The 23,065-nt window shown below is 40.0% G+C and overlaps 1 protein-coding gene across 5 annotated transcripts in view; it reads right to left on the reverse strand.

Annotated features, from left to right (window-relative positions):
• aspscr1 (ASPSCR1 tether for SLC2A4, UBX domain containing) overlaps positions 1–23,065 on the reverse strand; it is a 210,698-nt gene that overhangs the window by 165,875 nt on the left and 21,758 nt on the right. For 4 of the 5 annotated variants that reach the window (XM_048610706.1, XM_048610705.1, XM_048610704.1 and 1 more), the window contains one exon: positions 6,447–6,547. The exons of the other annotated variant lie outside the window; for it this stretch is intronic. In XM_048610706.1, coding sequence (XP_048466663.1) covers positions 6,447–6,547 — 101 coding nt within the window. The remainder of the gene's footprint in view (positions 1–6,446; positions 6,548–23,065) is intronic. 5 annotated transcript variants of the gene reach the window in all.

Raw genomic sequence — 23,065 nt, forward strand, 5'->3', positions numbered from 1 at the left:
TTGAGCTAACAAGAACAAAAAACATTAAAACAAAAGAAACCGGAATAGCCATTTGGCCCACTGAAACCCCTCCATTATTTGATAAGGTCATTGCTGACCTAATGGTGATCTTAACTCCATTTTCCTGCCCGTCCCAAAACCTTGAACTCCCTCAGTAATCAAAAATCTAACTTGGTCTTGAATACATTTAACGATCCAGCTTTCAGCACGCTGTAGAAAAGAATTCAGACGATGTAAGACCAAGAGAAGAAAAATTCCTCATTTTTTCCCACAGTATTTAAACCTCGTTCCCATGGTTCTATATACCTCCATAAAAGAGAGCACAGAATCATATTGCTGTACAGCATGGAAAAAGACCCTTTGGTCCAACTCTTCCATGCAGATCAGATATTCTAAATTAATCTAGTCCAACTTGCCAGCATTTGGCCCATATCCCTCCAAAACCTTCCTATTCACGTACCCATGCAGATGCCTCTTAAATATTGTAATCGTACCAGGTTTAAAGTTTTGGCAAAGATCTGTAGCTCGGGTTGTGGATGAGGTTGTTGATTTGCTCGCCAAGCTGGCTTGTTTTTGTTCAGATGTTCTGTCACCATGCTAGGTGACATCATCAGTGGAGCCTCCGATGAAGCGATGTTATTCTACTCCGCTTGGAATTTATACTGTCCGGTCCCCATATTTAAATCCATACAGATCAACACCGGAAGTGACACTACTTACCACAACAGACTGGACAGTACAAATTCCAAGCTGAGTAGAATAATATTGCTTCATCGGAGGCTCCACTGATGATGTCACCTAGCGTGGCGACGAAACATGCGAACAAAAACAAGCCAGCTTGGCTAGCATATCAACAACCTAATCGTACCAGGCTCTACCACTTCCTCTGGCAGCTAATTTCAAAGACGCACCACCTTCTGCATGAAAAAGTTGCTCCTTAGGTCTCTTTTAAATCTTTCCCCTCTCACCTTAAACCTACACCCTCTAGTTCTGGACTCTCCTACCCTGGGGAAAAGACCTTGGCTACTCACCCTATCCATGCACCTCATGATTTTATAAACTTCTGTAAGGTCACCCCTCAGCCTCCAATGCTCCAGAGAAAATAGCCCCAGCCTATTCAGCCTCTCCCTATAGCTCAAACCCTCCAACCCTGGCAACATCCTTGTAAATCTTTTCTGAACCCTTTCACATTTCATAACATCCTTCCTATAGCAGGGAGACCTGAACTGAAGAGAAAGAATAGATTAGATAGACCCCATTTCTGAAGAAGGGTCCCAACCCGAAACGTCAACTTTCCTGCTCCTCTGATGCTGCCTGGCCTGCTGTGTTCCTCCAGCTCCATGCCGTGTAGACCTAAATTGAACAGTTTTCCAAAAGTGGCCTCACCAATGTTCTGTACAGCTGCTACATGACCTCCCAACTCAATGCATTGACCAATATAAGCAAGCATTCCAAACGCATTCTTCACAAACCTGTCTACCTATGACACTACTTTCAAGGAACTATGAACCTGCACTCTAAGGTCTCTTTGTTCAGCAACAGTTCGCAGGACCCTACCATTAAGTGTATAAGTCATGCCCTAATTTGCCTTTCCAAAATGCAGCACCTCACATTTATCTAAATTAAACTCCATCTGCCACTTCTCAGCCCATCAGCCCATCTGATCAAGGTCGCATTGTACTCCGAGGTAGCCTTCTTTGCTGTCCACTACACCACGAATTTTGGTGTCATTTGCAAATTTACTAAACATCCCTCCAATGTTCACATCCAAATCATTTATATAAAATGACAAAAAATAGTGAAGCCAGCACCGATCATTTTGGTACACTTCTGGTCACAAGCCTCCAGCCTGAAAAGCAACACTCCACTACTCACCCTCTGTCTCCTACCTTCAAGCCAGTTCTGTGTCCAAATGGCTAGTTCTCCATGTATTCCATGTGATCTAACCTTGTTAACTAGTCTACCATGCGGAACCTTGTCGAATGCCTTACTGATGTTCATATAGATCACGTCCACTGCTCTGCCCTCTTCGCTACTTCTTCAAAAAAATCTATGATCCTGGCACCACGGAGGCAACGTATCATCCTGGAGTCTCTCTCATGGCCACAGATCTATGCACCTGACTATCAAATTTCCAATTAATATTACTCTACTATGCTTTGTCCCTCCCTGTATTCAGCAGGGCCAGCCGTGGTGCCACTGCTCTGGCTGCTGCTATGCCGTCACCTGATGGGCCATCACCATCATCAGTATCCAAAACAGAATACTTGTTTGACAGGGAGACAGCCACAGGGGACTCATACACTGACTGCCTATGCTGTCTAGTGATCACCCATCTATCTTCCTGTACCTTGAGTATGACCACATTTCTTTAAATTCTATCTATGACACTCTCCACCATCTATGTGTTCCTTAGTGTCTCCAACTGCTGCTGAAGTTGATCCATTTGTTCAGTGAGCAGCTGAAGCTGGGTATACTTCCTGCAGATGTAATTATTAGGGATGCTGTCAGTTTCCAGGATTGACCACATCTTGCCGGAGGAACACAAAACCACACCAACTGACATGACTAATCCTCTTTTGGCTGTTAGTTTACTAGTTAAATTTTAATTAGCTACCTAACAACTAGTTATTACTTTCTAATAAATAGCACCCCCAACTTACTCACTATCTGAACTGTCTGTACTAACCAGAAGATGAACTAACAACACTAACCCTTTAAAAAGACTGAGACACACTCACCCTGTACTGCAGTGAGATTCCTTCATGCTCTTTGACATCTATCTTGTCAAGACCCCTCAGAATCTTATAAGTTTCAGTAAAATCACCTCTTATTCTTCAAAATTCCGATGATCATAGACTCAAATTGCTCAACCTTTCATAGAATCATTGAATCCCCATAGCGTAGAAGTAGGCCATTCGGCCCATCAAGTCCACCCCAACCATCTGAACAGCATCCCAACCAGACCCAGCCTCTTACCCTACCCCTGTAACCCTGTATTTACAATGGCAAACCCACCTAGTCTGCACATCCCTGGACACTATGGGCAATTTAGCACTGCCAATCCACCTAGTCTGCACATCTTTGGACTGTGGGAAGAAACTGGACCACCCAAAGGAAACCCACACAGACACAGGGAGAATGTGCAAACTCCACACAGACAGTTGCCCTGGTGCTGTGAGGCAGCAGGGTTAACCAATGAGCCACCGCGCCACCCTCCTCAGAAGAGAGCATTTCACTTCAGGAATCAGTCCAGTGAACCTTCTCTGAAATGTCAATGTCAGTACAAACCTTCTTAAGTAAAGAGACCAGACTACACATAGTACTCCAGGCATGATCTCACCAATGCCATGTACAGGTCTAGCAAGATTTTCCTACGTAATGTCTTTGAAATACCATTTCAGCTCTCAATACCCTCATTGAACGCATTTAAGGGATAACTGCTTGAGTGCAGAGTGAGTGTCAAACTGCTGGCAATAATCTGAAGAGGGTTTTACACAAAGGCAAGAGCTCATAATGGGTGTTAGTTAACAGACCACAACTTTCCCTCAGATACATCAATGACATTTCAACACCTGAATGAATTTCGGTATGTTAATGGTGTCAGTTGGGTAGCTTTGGTGAGCACAAAAGGATTTAAAAAGTCCCAGAGATATCTGGCTGATTTGGAAGAATATACATGCTAATGGCAAGGAAACTGCACTGTAATGTTCTCCAAAAATAAAAAAGGCAAGGAGCTGAATACGAGGGCTTAGCAGCTAAAAGAACCAGCATCAGCAGGCAGGCAGCCAAAGTTCCAGCACAAAGCTTTTAAGAGGCAGAAGGCATGAACACAGCTCATCAGCAACATCACTATCACTGTGGAAAGAGATTATTCTTTAGACGAAAAGCCTATATCCATCCACTCCTGAAATATGGCCATCCAGCAAGGTGTACAACAAGTCAACCATGGCGTAAGACGCTAAAGGCAATCCAGAAAAACAATAAAGCAGTGCACTAACTCTCCTGCATGATCTGCTCAAACTGGCAATTGTACTTAGCACAGAAAATCAATGTGTGCAAACCTTGAATTAGATAAATGCCAAATTTATGCAGTGACATTTTAAAATTGCTTTTTAATATAAAGCAGTGAAGGGAGGACAATATATTTAGAGAAAATATCAAGCTCAATCCAATTAATCTTAAAATTTTACTTTATGAGCGTGCTGCATTACCAAATTTTAATCCTTAAAGCAGGAGATTCAGGGAAAGTTCCATCCTGCCCAGCCTGACCAGGTCTTTCAGTTTCTCGGCTCAAGCACTGGAACACTACACGTGCATTGATAATACCTAAACCTAACCAACTATGCTATTTGGGAATCATCTTTCAGAAGAATTTTCAAAATACACTCTTCAATGGTGCAAAAGATTTACACAGTGATAAGCTAAGCCTCACAGCCCAAAGGATTCTGAGGTTTAACTGTCAATGTGTGCTCAATTAGCTCATTATAGGACGAGTACTGTAACTGGTTTCAGCCATCCTGCACTGGCCAGAGAGAAAACTGGCCAGGGTTCCTGCTCCCAACCAAAAAGCAGTGACCTCTTCTAGAAATATATCCATGCAGACATCAAGAAAGGACAGTACCCAATTCAGTTACAATGTCCAAAATTTTAACATCTTATCACAAATCATTCTTAAGATTTTATCACGAATACTGCCCATTTGGAAGGAGTACAGAAATAAACGTATTGGAACATATCCAGAACAAGGAATCAATGATTTCAGGTAACAGGACCCAGAAATGTACACGTTAATATTCAAAAGAGCATACAATTTTTACTGACCAGTATATTTTGCTACGAAAGAGCAGGAATAAATAGGTTTTTCATGTTGGCAGGATGTCTCGAGTGGTGTACCACAGGGATTTGTGCTGCAGCCTCAAGTCTTTACAATTTACATAAATGATTTGGATGAGTTGTGAAGAAGACAGAAGGAGCCTACAAAGGGATAGATAGATTAAGTGATTGGGCAAAGGTCTGGCAAATAGAGTACAGTGTGGGAAAATTTGTGGAATTCTCTATTTTGGCAGAAAAAAAGCATGCAATATAAATGGTGAGATGTTGAGGAGCTCGAAGATGCAGCAATAGCCTGGTACATGAATCAGAGAATTAGTATGCAGGTACAGCAAGTAATCAGGAAAGCTAGTAGAATATTATGCTTCATTGCATGGGGAATTGAATGCAAGTATAGGGAGAGTATGCTTCAGTTATATAGGGCATTGGCGAAACACATCTGGAGTACTGAGTGGCCTACTCTTGTTCCTTATTCCAATGTTACTATTTGACACAAGATTCCAAATATTTGTTTCTATCTTTTTTCCTGATAATCAAGGACAGAAACTCAAACATTTATGGAAGTCTATAATCGAGTAAATGTTGAAAAATATTGCAAAGAACTAAATATTTGTCACACCTGCAATATATTCTCTACAAGCAGATGAAAATTTGTAGTCTCTTGAATCTGGTGTTGAAGAACAGCATCACATTCAGCACATGAACAATGATGTGAATTAACAAATTACTTCAAGTATGAGATTCTACACTATGAGGAAATCATGATATATTAGCAAAGCTCAGTTTGTTATATAATTCTATTTTATCTGCATTTTTGATTGTTGGCAGAAATGGGAAAAACTATATTTTATAAAGAAAGGATTGTGGAAAGGATTACTGCTTTTAAAAATCAAGTTGCCTGACATTCATTGTAAAGGCTGCTCACACCGCAGTTTAGTCAAGCAGTGGAGGGGTATGTTTTATTGCAGATGACTCAACCAGGGAGCTGACAACAAATAGTTGACTGGTTTGTGGAATGGTGACTCGTTGTTGGTGACACCAATGAGACTGGGTTACAGGTAACTGAACAATTTGTGGACGTGAATGATTAGTCAGCAGCCACTGGACCTCCAGACCTGTAGAAAGCCTCCTGCAACTAAGTGAAAGTCTCTGGACAAGGAAGACCAAGGAGCAGCCAGTCCTGACAATAAAAAAAATCTGTGAACGCTGTGGACAGGGACCATTCAGCACCCTTCCCACTCTTTTTCTCCACCCATAAAATATGTTTTTTTCTATGTCTGTGTTGTCTGCATTTACATTATTTATGGGGGCGGGGGAGACAGCTAGTGTTTTAGTAGAATTATATGCAGACAGTTCATAATAGTTTACACGTTATCAATTTATTTGTAAGAAACGGTAATTCTTAAGTACAGAAAAATGGTCTGTGCTTTCTGTCAACCTGGCTCTAACAAACAAATAAATTGGGAAATTCTGTATACTCTTGTGACACTCCCACAAATAGCAGGACATGATTTCCAGCATGCTAGCCCAGTGAAGGGTAACAATGTTGAGGAGTAGGAAAACTCTTCTTTTGTTCCTCATTCAGTTTTGGGCAAAAGAGTGACATGCTTCACCTGGTCTCAGGAAAGTGGTCAAGAAGATCCCAGAGAGTCAAACCAGATTGAAAAAGGTATTGAAGTCTGGATCCATCTTCAAGTTGCAGAGCAATCCGAACCTAAAGAATCAATACGAAAAATTTCAGATATTTGCAAGTTACACTGATCATCCAAACCACAGAGACACAATCTTAAGAACTCCTTTGTCTGAAGCATTAAATGACACCTTTATGTGAATTTGGTTATTTTTTCCTTCTCACTTAAAACTGCAGATCAGTAGCAGTCCTACCTTAAAACTACAACCTTTCAACATGGGTGTGGGCTCTTTCCACTTCTTCTCAAAAAGGGAAAGATCCAATATACTGCCAGTAACAAGCCTCTCTATCAACTTACTCCCTTTACCAATTAGCCAAAAATCTAAACTCTAAATCTGGGAAAAGAAAATGAAACAGGAATGCCAACAAACATTCACAGCAGTACAATGTCACTGATCAAAGTTTCCACCACAAACCAGAACTAATCCTACCTGTCATTATCATTACAGAATCCCTAGCGTGGAAAGAGGCCATTTGGCCCATCAAGTTTGCACCGACCTTAGTCACTGATCATAGATCATAGTTTGCATAACCTCTTGCACATCCATCATTCCCCATCTTACTTCTTCCATTCATTCATTTACCCTGTCTGCCATGAATGTTTCGTTCTGCAACAGTGCCTCTATGAACTCCCTTGCCTCATCTGCTTACCTCATTTCAAGCCCAGCCTCAAAATCCACCTCTAATAACCTTTTAATTGCCTCCTTTAGCTCAGGGCCCACTTTCTCCAGTGGCTATTTCATACCTCAGGACATCTTTCTCCATTACGGGTGCTGGTTGAAAAAGCTATCAAAGATACATTTACTAAAATCAAATAATTAATAAAAATGTTATGACACACTTCCATGGAAAGTGGGATTTCAACCTGGACCTTCTAGCCCAACAGTAGGAACAACTCCACTGTCATAAGCCCCCCTTGTAGATACCTATTATAGTGTCATTCATTTCTTCGAAAATCAAGTTTTATCCTACACGAGAATGGTAGCATAGTGATAATTTTACAGGACTAGTGATTCAAAGGTACAGTCTACCGTCCAAGAGACAAGAATCTAAATCCCACCACAACAGCTGGTGGAATTTGACTCATGATTCTGGAATAGAAGCCAAATGATGACCATGAAACTACTTCCTGCATTACTGTAAAACTCATCTAGTTTTTTAATGTCCTTCAGGGTTAAAAAGATGCCAACCTTACTAAGTTTTGCCCATGCGACTCGACACCCGGAACCTGGGAACTAGCTTGCATCACATAATGTTATTTAATAAACATGGAGGACCAAAGTCACTGCAATAATCTTTAACTGATTACAAAAGCTGTTTGTGCTTCACTTAAAATCTGTTATTGTTGGGATAACCACCATCAGTTACAACAGTAAAGGCTAAGAAAACCACACACAAGGGAGTTCCTGGAAAAGCGGTCAGTTCAAGTTCTTCTGTGGCTGCCTCCAGGAGTAAACCAAAGTGCACTTTTACATTGGTAAGTATTACAGTTCAGACGGCTCCCTGATAACCCAAGTTTCTTCAGTTACAGACTATAAACACAATCCCTGGGCAGTGATCAATCAATCTCAGATGGAGCAACTGCGCTTGAGCTCCCAGATTCTGATTCAGTCATACCACTTGCACTTCCATATTGGAAGGTCCCGAGTCAAAGGCTTACTTCAGTAACCTGAGCAAGTAATCTAGATTGAGATTTTAATTGCGGGACTGGAGGAACGTCTAAATACTTCCTCAGTTCACACGAGATGCTACAGCACAACTCAAATAAGGTTGAGGTGTTTACTCAATATCTTGATGAATATTTATCTCTCAAAAGTATGTCAGAAGTTGTGACATCATAGTTCATAGATGACAGAATCGCTAGAGTGTGGAATCAGGCCCTTCAGCCCAACAAGTCCACACCGACCCTCACAGCATCCCACCCAGACCCCCCTAACCTACACATTCCTGAACACTACAGGCACTTTAGCATGGCAAATCCACCTAAACTGCACATCTTTAGACTGTGGCAGGAAACCCACACAGACACAGGAAGAATGTGCAAACTCCACAGACAGTCGCCCGAGGGTGGAATCAAACCCAGGTCCCTGGCACTGAGGCAGCAGTGCTAATCACTGAGCCACCATGCCACCCATTTTAGAATCATGTAAAATATAATATAAATGCAAGTTATTTATCTTGCTCACTGCCATTAACGTGGACCCTGTCGTATACAAGTCAACTGCAAAATTTTCCTACATTACTTTCAAATAAGCACTTCACTGACATTGAAACATTTAGTGGTGTTTCAAGGACATCCTTTGCTTACAACGTTTTTTACATTCACAGGATGTGAGTGTCATTGGCCAAGTCAGCCAATCCCTGATTGCCCAGAGGGCAGTTAAGAGTCAACCAGACAATTGCTGAGAGTCTGTAGTCCAGACTAGTAAGGATATCAGTTTCCTTTTCTAAAGGACATTAGTGAACCAAATGGATTTTTCTGACAATCGACAACAACTCCATGGTCATAATTAGACCCTGAAGTCCAGCAATCGGGTGATTTAGGGATGGGAAGTGGCAAACGACAAGTTTAGGATGCTGAAATTTAGAATCCTCAATTCTCTATCCCCAAGTTCTCCAGTGTCTGTTGCTGAAATTGCAGGTTAATGAGAACAGATGTTTTAGGCATCTCAATACAGACAATCTACACCTGAGCCCAAAGTTTGCAAGTGTCTTTTGATAGTCTGTTCACTTTACTACTTTAATTCCTGCTTACTGGCAATCTGCTAAAATGATGCGCAACATGGACTGAAACGGTGGACAGATCTCAGCATCTTAGAACCCCAGCAACATTGCAGAGAGGCTGCTAGCATCAAGTTCAGCTCAATAAACAGGAACAATTGGTCGTGTATTACATAACAAAGGCTAAAAGCTCAACAAATAAGGAGTAGTGTTAACATGCGTGGTCCAATGTGACTTATTAGATATGACAACCATCTCAACAGTTACTCTAATGTAGTCAAAGCACTGTTCATAACTGCTTGACAGAAACCTAAGACACTGCACCAAGTTAGGAGCTTTTTATAACTTCAAATATACACTTTATTCACAATCATTTAAAAGTACATACAAAGACTCTAAGGACTGTAAAGTCTTTGCAGAGAAAAGTAAAACATTGGATTTTTGACATTTCTCAGAGCTTTGCTACAGTTGCAAAACAGGCATTTTCTATTTACGCAAGAAACTATTTACATTCATTTGGAGGCACCGAGAGGGTCTGACAACTGAACAGACCCTTGTTATGCTTTGGCAGAAAGACCCTTAATGATGGTCTTTCCCCACTACGCCTTGGCGACTGCTGCCCCAAGCTTCAGTGTAGTCCTAGATGTTGAAGCGGGCCAGTCTGCAATACTCAGTCGAGGACAACTCTTTACACTGGAAGACAAATATGTTTAGGGCAGACCAATGAGTGTCCTTCAACAGTTTGATGGTCCTCCAGGCGCAGTTGATGTTTGTGTCTGTGCGTCCCAGGGGACAGCCCGTACAGCACAGGGTCCTGCATGACAGATGTGCTCGGAATGAACCTAGACAAAAATCACTGCATCTCTCTTCAGACCTTCTTTGCAATGGCACATTCCAGAATGGAGAAGTATGACAGTATCTTCAATTTAGGAGCTGTGCCTGGTGAATTCATTCAGGAGTTACAAAGTTTTAATTAAAGAGAAAAATGGCAAAGGTTAATGTTGAATGGTGAAAGCTATTGCATAAATATATACATTTACTGTACAATTAGTCACCTGCAGTGTGTCATTTTCTACCAGACTTGGTCAGATGCAGCTAAAACTATTATTATGTTATAGCCAAACCTATGCCTCGTCAGCAACTGCAATTGGGCAACAGTGACCTTGGACATTTTACTTCAGAAATTGTATTCTATATATGCATATCCAATAGAACTTATCCTAGCACATTAGACTTTATTTTCCCTTTAAGAGAGATTTTAAAAGGGATTCATTTTCTACGTATTTCCAACATCAGCTTTCATTGTTATTTCAAATTTCCAGCAGATTCTCTTTTTATGCTGCAATAAGGATAGTGAACCCGGGAAACTAGAAATTCCCCCAAAGTGAAAGTCGTATCCTTCAGAGTTTGGAATCACCAGGTCTATGGAGCAGTTTTACTCTTTACATGACATACTCACACCTCATCTGGAAATATTCATCGTTAATTATGAATGCTTAAAATGCCTCAGGTTTTCCCCTCACTTCAATGTTGTCAAAAATTGCTTCCTTGAATTAGGAGCAGAACTCAATTCAGAAAAGTACATTATTTGCTCTCGCTCTCTTCATTCTCAACTGAGTATGTAGTATGGTTGAGGGATCCTACACCGAATGTGTCAATAACAAGGGAGATTCAGGTTTTGTTGACACAGTCACTGTCAAATTTATTGCACATCCCTTATTGCTCTTAGGAAGGTGGTGTTATCTTCTTGAACCAGTGGAGTCCAACTGGTACAGGTACACACACAGAGGAAGGAAGTTTCAGGTTTTAACATAAGAACGTAAGAACTGCAGATGGACTGGGAAAATCAGGTTGGTAGCAGGGTGCAAGGAAAGGAATATGGCTTTTTGCAGCAGCTTGTGGTGGGGCACACTAGGGAACAGGCAATACTGGATTTAGTGTTGTGCAATGAGGCAGACTGATAAGGGAGCTTAAGGTGAAGGAACTCTTAGGAGGCAGTGATCATAATATGATTGAATTTACTCTGCAATTTGAGAGGGAGAAGATAGAATCAGAGGTAACAGTATTACAGCTGAATAAAGGCAACTACAGAGGCATAGGGAGGACCTGGACAGAACTGACTGGGAGAGGATCCTAGCAGCAAAGACAGTGGAACAGAGAAGGCAGGAATTTCTGGGAGTAATTCAGGAGACACAGCAAAAAGTCATCTCGAGGAAAATACTCATACTAAAGGGAAGACGAGACAACCATGGCTGACAAGGGAAGTCAGGACAGCATAAAAGCAAAAGAGAAAGCATACAATGTGGCGAAGGGCACTGGGAAGCCAAAGGATTGGGAAGCTTACAAAAACCAACTGAGGGCAACAAAAAAAAATAAGGAAGGAGAAGATTAAATACGAAGGTAAGCTAGCCAGTAATATAAAGGAAGACTATAAGAGTTTCTTTAGATATATAAAGGGCAAAAGACAGGCAAGTTTGGACTTTGGACTGCTGGAAAATGAAGCTGAAGATAGTAGTGGGGAACAAGGAAATGGTTGTGGAACTGAATAATTATTTCGCATCAGTCTTCACGATGGAAGACATGAGTAACATCCCAAAAATTTGAGAGAGACAGTGGGCAGACCGGAGTACGGTGATCATTACCAAGGAGAAGGTGCGAGAAAAACTGAATGGCTTGAAGGTGGATAACTCACCTGGATCCGATGTACTACACCTCAGAGTTCTAAAGGAGATAGCTGAAGAGAAAGCGGAGGCGTTAGTGGTGATCTTTCAGGAATCGCTAGAGTCAGGGAGGGTCCCAGAGGACTGGAAAAATCGCTAACATGACACCCCTGTTTAAAAAGAGAGTAAGGCAAAAGACGGAAAGTTACAGGCTGATTAGCTTAACCTCGGTCATGGGTAAGATGTTAGAGTCAATTGTGAAGGATGACATTTCTGAATACTTGGAAATGTATAGAAAAAAGGGCAAAGTCAGCATGGCTTCATGAAGGGGAGGTGATGCCTGACGAATCTGTTCGTGTTCTTTGGGGAAGTAACATGCAGGTTAGACCAAGAAGAGCCAATGGATGTTATCTACCTTGACTTCAAGAAGGCCGCTGACAAGGCGCCGCACAGGAACCGCTGAGTAACATAAGGGCCCATGGTCTTAGAGGGAAGGTACTAGTATGGATAGAAGATTGGTTGTCTGGCAGAAGGCAGAGAGTGGGGATAAAAGGGTCTTTCTCAGGATGGCAGGTGGGGACAAGTGGTGTTCCGCAAAGGTTAGTGTTGGGACCACAACTTTTCACTCTGTACATTAATGATCTAGATGTGAGGAACTGTGAGCATTCTGGCTATGTTTGCTGATGATACAAAGATAGGTAGAGGGACAAGTAGTATTGAAGAGGTGGGGAAGCTGCAGAAGGATTTGGACAGGTTAGCAGAGTAGGCAAAGAAGTGGCAGATGCAGTACAACATGGGAAAGTGTGATGTCATGCACTTTGGTAAGATGAATAGAGGCAAGGACTATTTTCTAAATGGGGAGAAAATTCAGAAATCTGAAGTGCAAACAGACTTGGGAGTTCTAGTCCAGGATTCTCTCAAGGTAAACTTGCAGGAAGAGTCAGTATTTAGGAAGGCAAATGCAATGTTGGCAATTATTTTGAGAGGACTTGAATATAAAAGCAGGGATGTACTTCTGAACCTCTAGAAGCCTCTGATCAGGCCACATCTGGAGTATTGTGCGCAGTTTTGGGCGCCATATCTCAGGAGGAAATATACTGACCAGGTTTGGTGGAGGTTCAAGAGAATGGTGCCACGAATGAAAAGCTTAACATATGAGGAACGTTTGTGGACTCTGGGTCTATAATCAATGGAGTTTAGGAGGATGAAGGGGGATCTAACTGAAACTTACACAGAATACTGAATGTCTGGACAAAGTGGATGTTGGGAAAATATTTCCATTGGTAGGAGAGACTAGGAGACAAGGCACAGCGTTAGAGTAAAGGGAAGACCTTTTAGAATGGAGATAAGGAGAAACTTCTTCAGCCAGAGAGTGCGGAATCTGTGGAACTCACTGCCTCAGAAGCCTGTGGAGGCCAGGTGATTGAGTACATTTAAGACAGAGATAGATAGGTTTTTGAATGTCAAAGGGATCTAGGGTTATGGGGAGAAAGCAGGAGAATGGGGTTGAGAAACTTATCAGCCATGCTTGAACAGCAAAGCAGACTCAATGGGCTGAATGGCCTAATTTCTGCTCCTATGTCTTATAGTCTTATGGTCTACCTAAGAGTAGGAGTAGGCAAATCAACCCCTGGAGCCTGCACTGCTTGAATAGGATCACGGCTGATCTCTTCTCAGCCTTAATTCACTTCCCTGCCAACTCCCCATAACCCTTCAGACTTATTACTAATGAAAACTTTATCTATCTCCTCCTTAAATATACTCAGTGTCCTGGCATTCACTGCACACTAGCAAAGTAAATTCCGCAAATTCAATGCTCTTTGAGATGAGTAATTTCTCATCTCTGCTTTAAATCTGCTACCCTTCTGCCCTAAAAACAATGACCTCTCATTCTAGAATGCCCCACAGGAGGAAACATCCTCTCACATCTACTTTGTCAATCCCCTTTAGCATATTACATACCTCAATTAAATCTCGTCTTATTTTTCTAAACTCTAGAGAGTACAAGCCTAAACTGCTCAATTTTGGTTTATAAGACAAATTCTCACTTCTCAATTAAATCTAGTGAGTCTCTTCTGAACTGTCTCCAATGTAATCACATCCTTCCTTCAGTAAGGGGACGTATGGTGGTATTTCAAATGAGCTTGCTGTTCACCTTCCCCGGTCAAAATTCTGGAAACTATTAAATGGGAAAATCCCAAGTGTGAGCAAACATGTATGGCATGGCACATCAACGTACCAGCACCAACATCACAACTAGAATTTCAGGAAAGTGCAACGGAAGGATAACATTTCCAATTTGATGAGGGGAAAGACTTAAAAGTGACCTGAGGGGCAACTTTTTCACACAGAGAGTAGTGCATATATGGAATGAGCTGCCAGAAGCAGCAGTGGAGGCAGGTACAATTACAACACTTAAAAGACAATTGGACAGGTACATGGACAGGAAAGGTTCAGAGGGATAAGAGCCAAACACAGGCAAATGGAACTCGTTTGGTTTAAGAACCATTTTCAAATGTTGGTTGGCATGGATAAGTTGGGCCGAAGGGCCTTCTTCCATGTTGTATACTCCTATGAGTCTAAGTGCTCTGCAGATGTTTCTCACAAGGATTTCTGTAACATTTTAATAATAGGGACTATACCCATCATACTGTGCTGTACCATGTCATGCCAAGTTCATTTGCCTAACAGTACTTTTATCGATTTTGTCCTTACAAAATCAGGAAGTTTTACAGTGAGCATTTTGAGTAGCATAATGTGATGTTCTGGTGGTTGGAGTCATTAAAAATGAAGAATCTTGTATGCTATGCTTCAATATACATTAAATATACTGGATTGTAAATTATGATACCAGTGTGTCCTAATAATATCAAGACATTAAATGGTGCACGATGCAACATACTTGAACAGGCACATAAATCAATTTTAAAAGTTCATCATGCAAGTTTCATCTGTTAAAACTGCAGAATTGTAGTATTTGAAGAAAGAGGGAGTATAACAATTTAAAATAATACCAAGTAAAAGGCACCAAATATGTTCTGCTACTGTTAATAAATGGTTCAATTGAAATAAAGGTTCATAATATTGATTGCATACATTTTCCTTCTGATAATGTAAAAAGTTTTAACAATTACTCAAGAATGTCATCAAGTTGTATTATATTTGAGTAACACACGTACTTTTGAAAGATTGAAAGCGAGAAATACCGCCCATATTCTCAGAAGCTGTGCACCTGACACATTGTTACATTCCATTCTGTGAGTATCTATGAGAGCCCAGAACACTACACAGCAAACAATCTGTTACAAACAGATATGGAGATATGAAGAGAAAAAAAATATACTTTTCTGGAAACCAGAAATTAGTTTGTCCTGGGCTATTAATAAGAAGCTGCTTTTGAAAACAAAAAGCAGTGTTTATCGAAAAGAATGATTCAGGCAACAATAAAGGATCCTCTTCATTAGTCTCTCTCAAAATGTCCATGACATATCAAAATACATTGGGCCTAGAATTCCTTTCCAAGTGGTTCTTTCATGGGATTATAACCCCATAGCTCATCTTATTCCTGGCAGGTTTAAAGTTTGAAATTATACTCAAAGTCCAATTCCAGACCCTACATCAATTTTACTGGTTATTAATGTTTGATTCAAATATTTTGCATTATCCATAGCCTCAAAACAGCAATGCCTTGTCACCCTCATTTCCGTGCACTAGTTAAGAAAGTAAAATGTATTTGGTGCATTCTACTTGTGTTCTTTTGTACTAATCTCCCCTTTTCTACACAATCCACAATTCTAAGGTGGATTCCTTTCTGCTTTTAGAAATGCTTGTATTTTCTACCTGTTGGAACCACACCAAGTTCTAGTCCCTTGAAGTCAAGGAGTAGTGTGCTCGCAACTTTATCCGAATTGGCAAAGAAAATATACTTTAGAAACCTGCTAAAAGATGACTACCAAAAAAATCTATCATAGCTCACACATTAGAACACTTGGATATATCTGTATTTTACAGCTGCAGAATGATCTATTAGTTCTGACAAAACTGAAAAGATTCAATATGCAACTTTTCCTCCCTTCATAAATGCAGAAACTTAACTGGACATCCAGTCATCAGCTCATGTTTTGCTTCGAGCATGCACAGCTTGCACAATACAGAGTACAATTTAGGTTATTAAACCTACCATTTATCCAAACAATTGTCCAACTGACTCAGGACATGTATCTAGTAAATAACCTCACTGCTGCATTTCAAAGTTTCTTCAGCTGTGCCAGCATTTTGGGAAACCAGCAGATTCCAACTGCCAAAGTCCAAAGCCCATCCAAGACATAGAATGCAGCATAACCCGCACGTACAAGAAGGATTACTGATACTAGATAATTTTTCCATAATGCTAATCTACAACGTACTTTTCAACTACAAGTTACTAATGGAGTCACTGCACAAGTAAGTGAGATTCCTCAAATAAATAAGCTAGAATTTAAAGTCAGAAATATTTCAAAGGTTAGCAAGTTGCACTGACAAGAGAAGCTGAAGGATGTTGCCTCCATTTCCCTTCAATTCATAGCTCAAGGATGAAAAATAAAATTACTCTCATGATTGTATCAATGTACAAGATAGCTTGGGAAAAACTACCCATTCCACGTGGGGCCAACGGTTGGGGAAAGAGAAAAGCTATGTGAACATCTTGTAAAAGTATGACAGAGACTGGAAAATGACAAAACAATTCAAGTTCAGTAGGTAATCGGGAAGGCAAATGAAATGTCATCTTTATTTCAAAGGGAATAGAGTACAGAAATAGGGAGGTTTTGTTAAAACTATACAAGGTTCTAGTTAGACCATTGCTAGAACACTGAACAGTTTTGGACACCTTAACTAAAGATGATGTACTGGCATTACAGGCAACCCAGAGATGGATCACTAGGCTGCCATAGCAAACTTATTATTAACTCACACCTATGAGACCAGTAGGTGCCAGTTGATCAAATATTTCAGTTGATCAAGAGGTCCACATAATCTGTGGAAAAACACACTAATAGAAACGGAAAGCAGGGATATACATATCACTGTTATATTTCATTTACTGCATAAATCACTTAAATAATAACGCAATTTTGCCTTAAATAAAACTTACCAGCAGACAGTTTTCTTACGTGCACCATCAACTGACTATTCAGACATTGCAGAGATCGCGATAATACAGTGAACTTCCAGGATTTGAGGTACATAATTTTTGCCAGTTTATTGAGAATGCCATTTCAAATAAAGTCTGCTGTACTACGTGTGGAGGAACTGTCTTAATGAGAAGAGGTTAAGCAAGTTAAGCCTGCATTCATTGGAATACAGAAGAATGAGAGGTGTCCTTATTAAAACATACAAGCTTCTGACAGGACTTGACAGGGTAGTTGAGGAAAGATTGTTTTCCCCTTGTGGGAGAGTCTAGGACCAGACAGCATAATCTCACAGACTAAGGGGACCACATTTAAGACAGAGATGACGAGGAATTTCTTCTCTGAAATCCTTACCACAGAGGGTTGTCAAGGCTGAGTCATTAAGCATACTGAGGCTGTGATAGATTTTTAATTAAAATGGGAATTAAGGGTTACGGAGAAAAGAAAGGAACGTGGAATTGAAGAATCAGCCACTATCTCATTGAAAGACAGGACAAACTCGAATAACTGAATAGCCTACTTCCGCTTTATATTTTATGGTCTTAAACTATGGAGCATTACTTCAGGGTGGCGACCCTTTGAATCCCATCATACTATGACACCACCTTGTGCTACCTATATGAAACAAATACATATTAGTCACTGAAGAAAAATAAAAAGTATCGCCACCACATATTCAATGGATCATGTCTCTCTAATAACTTTTAATTTAGACATAGATATTTGAACCTTCTTCATTCAAATCTACGTTTTCCAAACAATTACAAGGTTCCTGTCTGAAAGCAATTTCACTTCGCTCTAGGAAGGGAAACATGTTGTGCAGATGTCCTGCATTATTATCCTTTCCCCAAGAAAGTAAATATATTAGATGCTCTTCTTGACATAATCCAGACAGAACAGTGTTTACAGAATCTTTTCATTTCATAATACGAAAACCATATGGAAGTGAGGTTTTATACCATAAAACAATTGTCAATGGTTACATTTAATATCACAGACAAGTTGCAAGTTGTGGTTAAATTGATGTAAATATGAAGAGATTTAACCAAACGTATATGTAGTTTTAACAGTCTTTGTACCAAGGATAGGCATTACCCCATGTGTCCACACCTCTTCACCGAGAAATGAAGCTTCTTAGATCTTCCAGCATAAAATCTTATGGATTCAGAAAAATTAAACACTTGCTGGCTTTAGAAATCCAAGTCCCACCCCCATTTTTAACAATCATGTTCAATGTTAAAAATGCAGAGGACAATTTTACAAATAATAAGTTAAATTCGAATAGCAGTTAGCACAACAGGAAATCCAATAAGAACTTGAATAACAGGAGCAAGAGTACACTATAACTTCCATCAAACATGCTCCACCGTTCAGAATAATTAGGGTTGATCTTGTGCTTCTACTCCATTTACCTACCCACTCCCCATTTCCCTTGATTCCCAAAGACTCCAAAATCCAGCAATCTTAACTATGAATATATTCATTGATCACCCACTCCCCTCCAAGTAAGAGAAATCCGAAGAGTCCCAAACCTTCAAGTGAAGAAATTTCTCATCTCTTTATTTCATTGGCGAGATTTAATAAGTCTGAAATTAAAGTCCAATCTCAGTAGTAGTGACAATGAAACCATGATTGATTGTCACAAAAATGCTGAAGTTTCGCTGAAGTTCTTTAGAGAAGGTAAACGGCCATCTTCATATCGTCTGGCTGACATGTGACTCCAGATCCACAGCAATATGACAGACTCTTAAACACCGTTTGAAATGGTCCAGCAAGCCTCTCACTTGTATTAAACTACTACAGAAATGTCAATAAAAATGAAGCTAGATGGACCTCCCAGCATTGACATAGGCATCTTAACCAACACCTGGGAGGCTTGTGCCAATGCTGGAGGGCTGTCCCGCAGACTAGTTAAGCAACAGCCTGACAGAGACTCATGGAATCATACCTTGAGTAACCACTGCAGAGTTTTGTGGAGATGGGGACATGACGTCTTGTCTCCATATTAAGGACACCCTACATGTTGTGTGACACTGCCACTGAGCTAAGTGGGTTGATTTCAAACGTATCTAGTAACAGAGCTGAGCAACCATGTCCAACTGTGGGACATCAGCAGTAACAAAACTGTACATAAACACTATATGAAACCTCATAGCCTGGCATATCCTGAACTCTTTGCAGAAGCATCAAGCCGGGAAGTAGGAGAACCAGACCTGCATGAGGAGTCAACCTAGTAAAGCTGCAACACAAAACTATTTCCATGAAAAACAACTGAAGCAGAATGCAACAGGTTGAGACAAGCATCCCAACAATCAACAGATTTTATCAAAGTTCTCCTGTTCTGCCACATCCAGTTCTGAATGGTGGCGGACACTTAAACAACAACTACTGAAGAGTAGTAAGGGCGTGGAATGCCCTGCCTGCAAAAATAGTAGACTCGCCCACTTTAAGGGCATTTAAATGGTCATTGGATAAATATATGGATGATAATGGAATAGTTTAGGTTAGATGGGCTTCAGATTGGTTTCACAGGTCGGCGCAACATCGAGGGCCGAAGGGCCTGTACTGCGCTGTAATGTTCTATGTTCTATGGTCTACGAGATGGCTCCACAAATATTCCCAGAACATCAGTGCCAGTCAAGGATGAAGTATCTACAATTATCACTGTCAAAAACTATCTAATCGATGATCCATATCAGCTTCCGCCTGAGGTCCCCAACATCACGTGACAATCCAATTCACTCCATTTGATACCGAGAAAAGCATAAAGCATCTGGACTTTGATAGACTATAGACCCTAACAACATTCCAGTAATGATACCACTGAGCCACAGAAAAGCTATGACACAGAAAGAAGCCATTCAGCCCATTGTATCTTTTCCAGTGGAAAAAATTAAAGAGATACTATAATCCCAGCTGATATTACTTATGGACAAGTTATATCCCAGACTGAAAGCTAGCTTGACAGATCCTTAACAGATTTTGTTTCGGTTTTAACAAGGTGGTCTCTCACTGAAACATAAGCACGCAACATTACAGATTTGGTTTTAACAGAAAAGCAGATGCTTATTTCACAAAAGAAACAAAGATAAATAGGATAAACCCATACCACTTACATATTACACAAATTTCGAGATTTTGAAAAACATGTTTTTTTAAATTCATTCATGGGATCTGAGCATCATTTGCTGCCCCTCACTACTCGTTCAGAGGTAATTAAGAGTCAAGCACATTGCTGTGGGTCTGAAGTCAAATGTAAGCAAGACCAAGTAAGGATGGCAGATTTCCATCCTTCAAGGACATTAGAGAACAAGACAGGCTTTTACAATAATCAACAGTGGTTACACGGTCATCAATTAGGTTTGCGTGTTTATTCCAGGTCTTTTATTTTTGTATTCAAATGCCACCATTCAAACCTATGTCTCCAGATATTTAAGGCTTTTGAGGATAAGATGCAGTGGAAATATAAAAAAAAAATTTAACACACACAGAGAAGTAATGACTTTGACCTCACTATCCAAGAAGTGGAGACAACTGGGGAGGTGATGGCCTAGTTGTATTACTTCTAGACTATTAATCTAGAAACCCTGGTAATGTTCTGGGTTTGAATCTCACCACAGTAGATGGTGGAATATGAATCCAATACAAATCTGGAATTAAGAGTCTACTGATGACTGTGAAACCATTATCAATTGTCAGAAAAACCCATCTCGTCGACAAATGTCCTTTAGGGAAGGGAACTGCCGTCCTTGCCAGGTCTGACCTCCATGTGATTCCACACCCACAGCAACATGGTTGACTCTTAACTGTCCTCTGGGCAATTAGGGATTGGCAATAAATGTTGGCCTAGCTAGCAATGCCCATGTCCTGTGAATAAATTTTAAAAAAACAGTGATTTTCAAAAGGAAATTGAAAAGGTATTTGAGGGAATACAATTACAGGGATCAAGCCACAGTGTGAGACTACAGTTTGCTCAACACACAGCCAGCATGGATTCGACAGACTAAATTCCCACCTCCTGTTTTTAATGATTCTACAAATCTAGTTGTGGACTGGCCCCAAGTGATCAAAAACTGACTGGTAAGTATTAGTCACATCAGAACTTCAATAAATATTTTGCTCAATTGCCATTTGACATACAGAATCAACTTCTAGTAAGTTCTATGTATGGCATTTGGACAAGATTATTCTAATCAACATGAGTTTGCACACAAAAGGAAATGGAAAGTTTTATAGTTACATAATTTCCAAACAGGCTCAATTTTGTTCATGCAACACACAATTTGTTTCATTTGGATTAATACAAATATTTGATGTACTACAAAGGATTAAATTCATCCTGTTCCTCAGGTTCTAATTAATATTAATGAAATATCCCTTTTTACTCCTCAATGACCAAGACATGCCAATATCATAAATGCGATTCATCCACCTTCATACAAGTGTTTTCATATTCCGTTATCTGCTAAGATAGCGTATCAGCAGAACAATGGCCAAAAACTTATTACTTGCAGAAAATCAAAATATTATACTGTATATATCTATTTCCGGTGGACAGAAAATATACTGTATTCGAATGCCTTTTTTCAAAATAAGAACAATTCTAAACTAACATCTTTAAATGAATTACATTCTTACAATTTTCTTTTTTAAACAAGTATTTTATGACTATTTTTAGATGATAGAAGAAATGCCAGAAGAGCCTCAGATATTTTTAAGATAATGGCCTGGATTATGCTATAGTAATGACCATGAACTTGTCAGCATCACCGTCATTACTTCACTGAAACTGACAGCAACTTTGGAAGTCTCCACATGCACAGAATGCCGTGGAAATCCAGAAGTTATCGTCAGTTTTTATTTTGTACTCATACATAAAGTGAGCTGTTGAAGTATCCATAGACTGTATTCTCCAGTGTAATTAAGATATGATGAAAACTTTCACCTCTACGCTGTTAGTCTCATTGTAAAAACTCTTGCAAGAGAGTTGCGTCTTGTTCAACGTGGTGTAACTAGGTTTTTCACTTCATGCGGACTTCAGAATTACTGCCAAACCCCTTTACTGACACTGACAAGTTAATATTACACCTGTGGAATGTTAAAAGTTTGCCATCATCATTTTCTTTCAGTTTTCACTGCCTTTTACTTGGAGTCGCAACAATGCTATTTGACCTTCCTGCTCAGTCACCTATTCATCTTATGATTCAAGTCTCTCAACATCCCTTTCAATCTAGTCTGTCTGTTGTTCTTTCTGGCACTCCTATATGTATCATCGCCACACCACATGTCACCTGTCTCCCTCTACCGCTGCAAAGATAACCATACCATTTCACTCTCTCCTTAAATACTTTCTTAAATGCCCTCACAATCTTCACTGTCTATACCGGCCTGTAATTCAAATTTCTACATAAGGATCTTTTTTTTAAAAAACCTACATCAAGTATATTTTTCTTTTCTTTAGCATCTATCTTAATAGTGGTTTATTTTGCCTTATGAAATTTTTAATTAAAAAAGTGAAGGGATTCCATGGATTTATAATTCTGGTTTGCTATCCCCGAGAATACCTACACTTGCTAATTTAAACTTCCATCAGGGAAGGGAAAAGTCCTGATGGGGATTGCTAAATCTTTGTGGATAGTTTTCATTAACATCAGTGGCAAGCTCCCTTGTTTTCTTATTGACTGCAAAACTCGGGTCATTATACAGAAATATATAATTGAACAACTGGCGTAACAGCATGTTGCAGCACAAATCAGGCCATTCAGTCCTTCAAGACCTATAGGAGTATTCATTTTACACTGAATCACTGAATCTCATTTCATTTTTTTGGTGCCTCTCCACATTCTTTTAAATATATAATGTCCAATTAATGAATTCCATTTTTTCAAGGGAGCGCTTCAACAATCATCTCAGCATTCCATGTTTTAACCATTTCCTGCGCAAAGAATCTTTCTAACATTCCCCCATCAAGTCTTTTTTTGGACTTTCTTAAA

The sequence above is a fragment of the Rhincodon typus genome, chromosome 23 (assembly GCF_021869965.1).
Source record: "Rhincodon typus isolate 14 chromosome 23, sRhiTyp1.1, whole genome shotgun sequence".
NCBI classification, from domain to species: Eukaryota; Metazoa; Chordata; class Chondrichthyes; order Orectolobiformes; family Rhincodontidae; genus Rhincodon; species Rhincodon typus.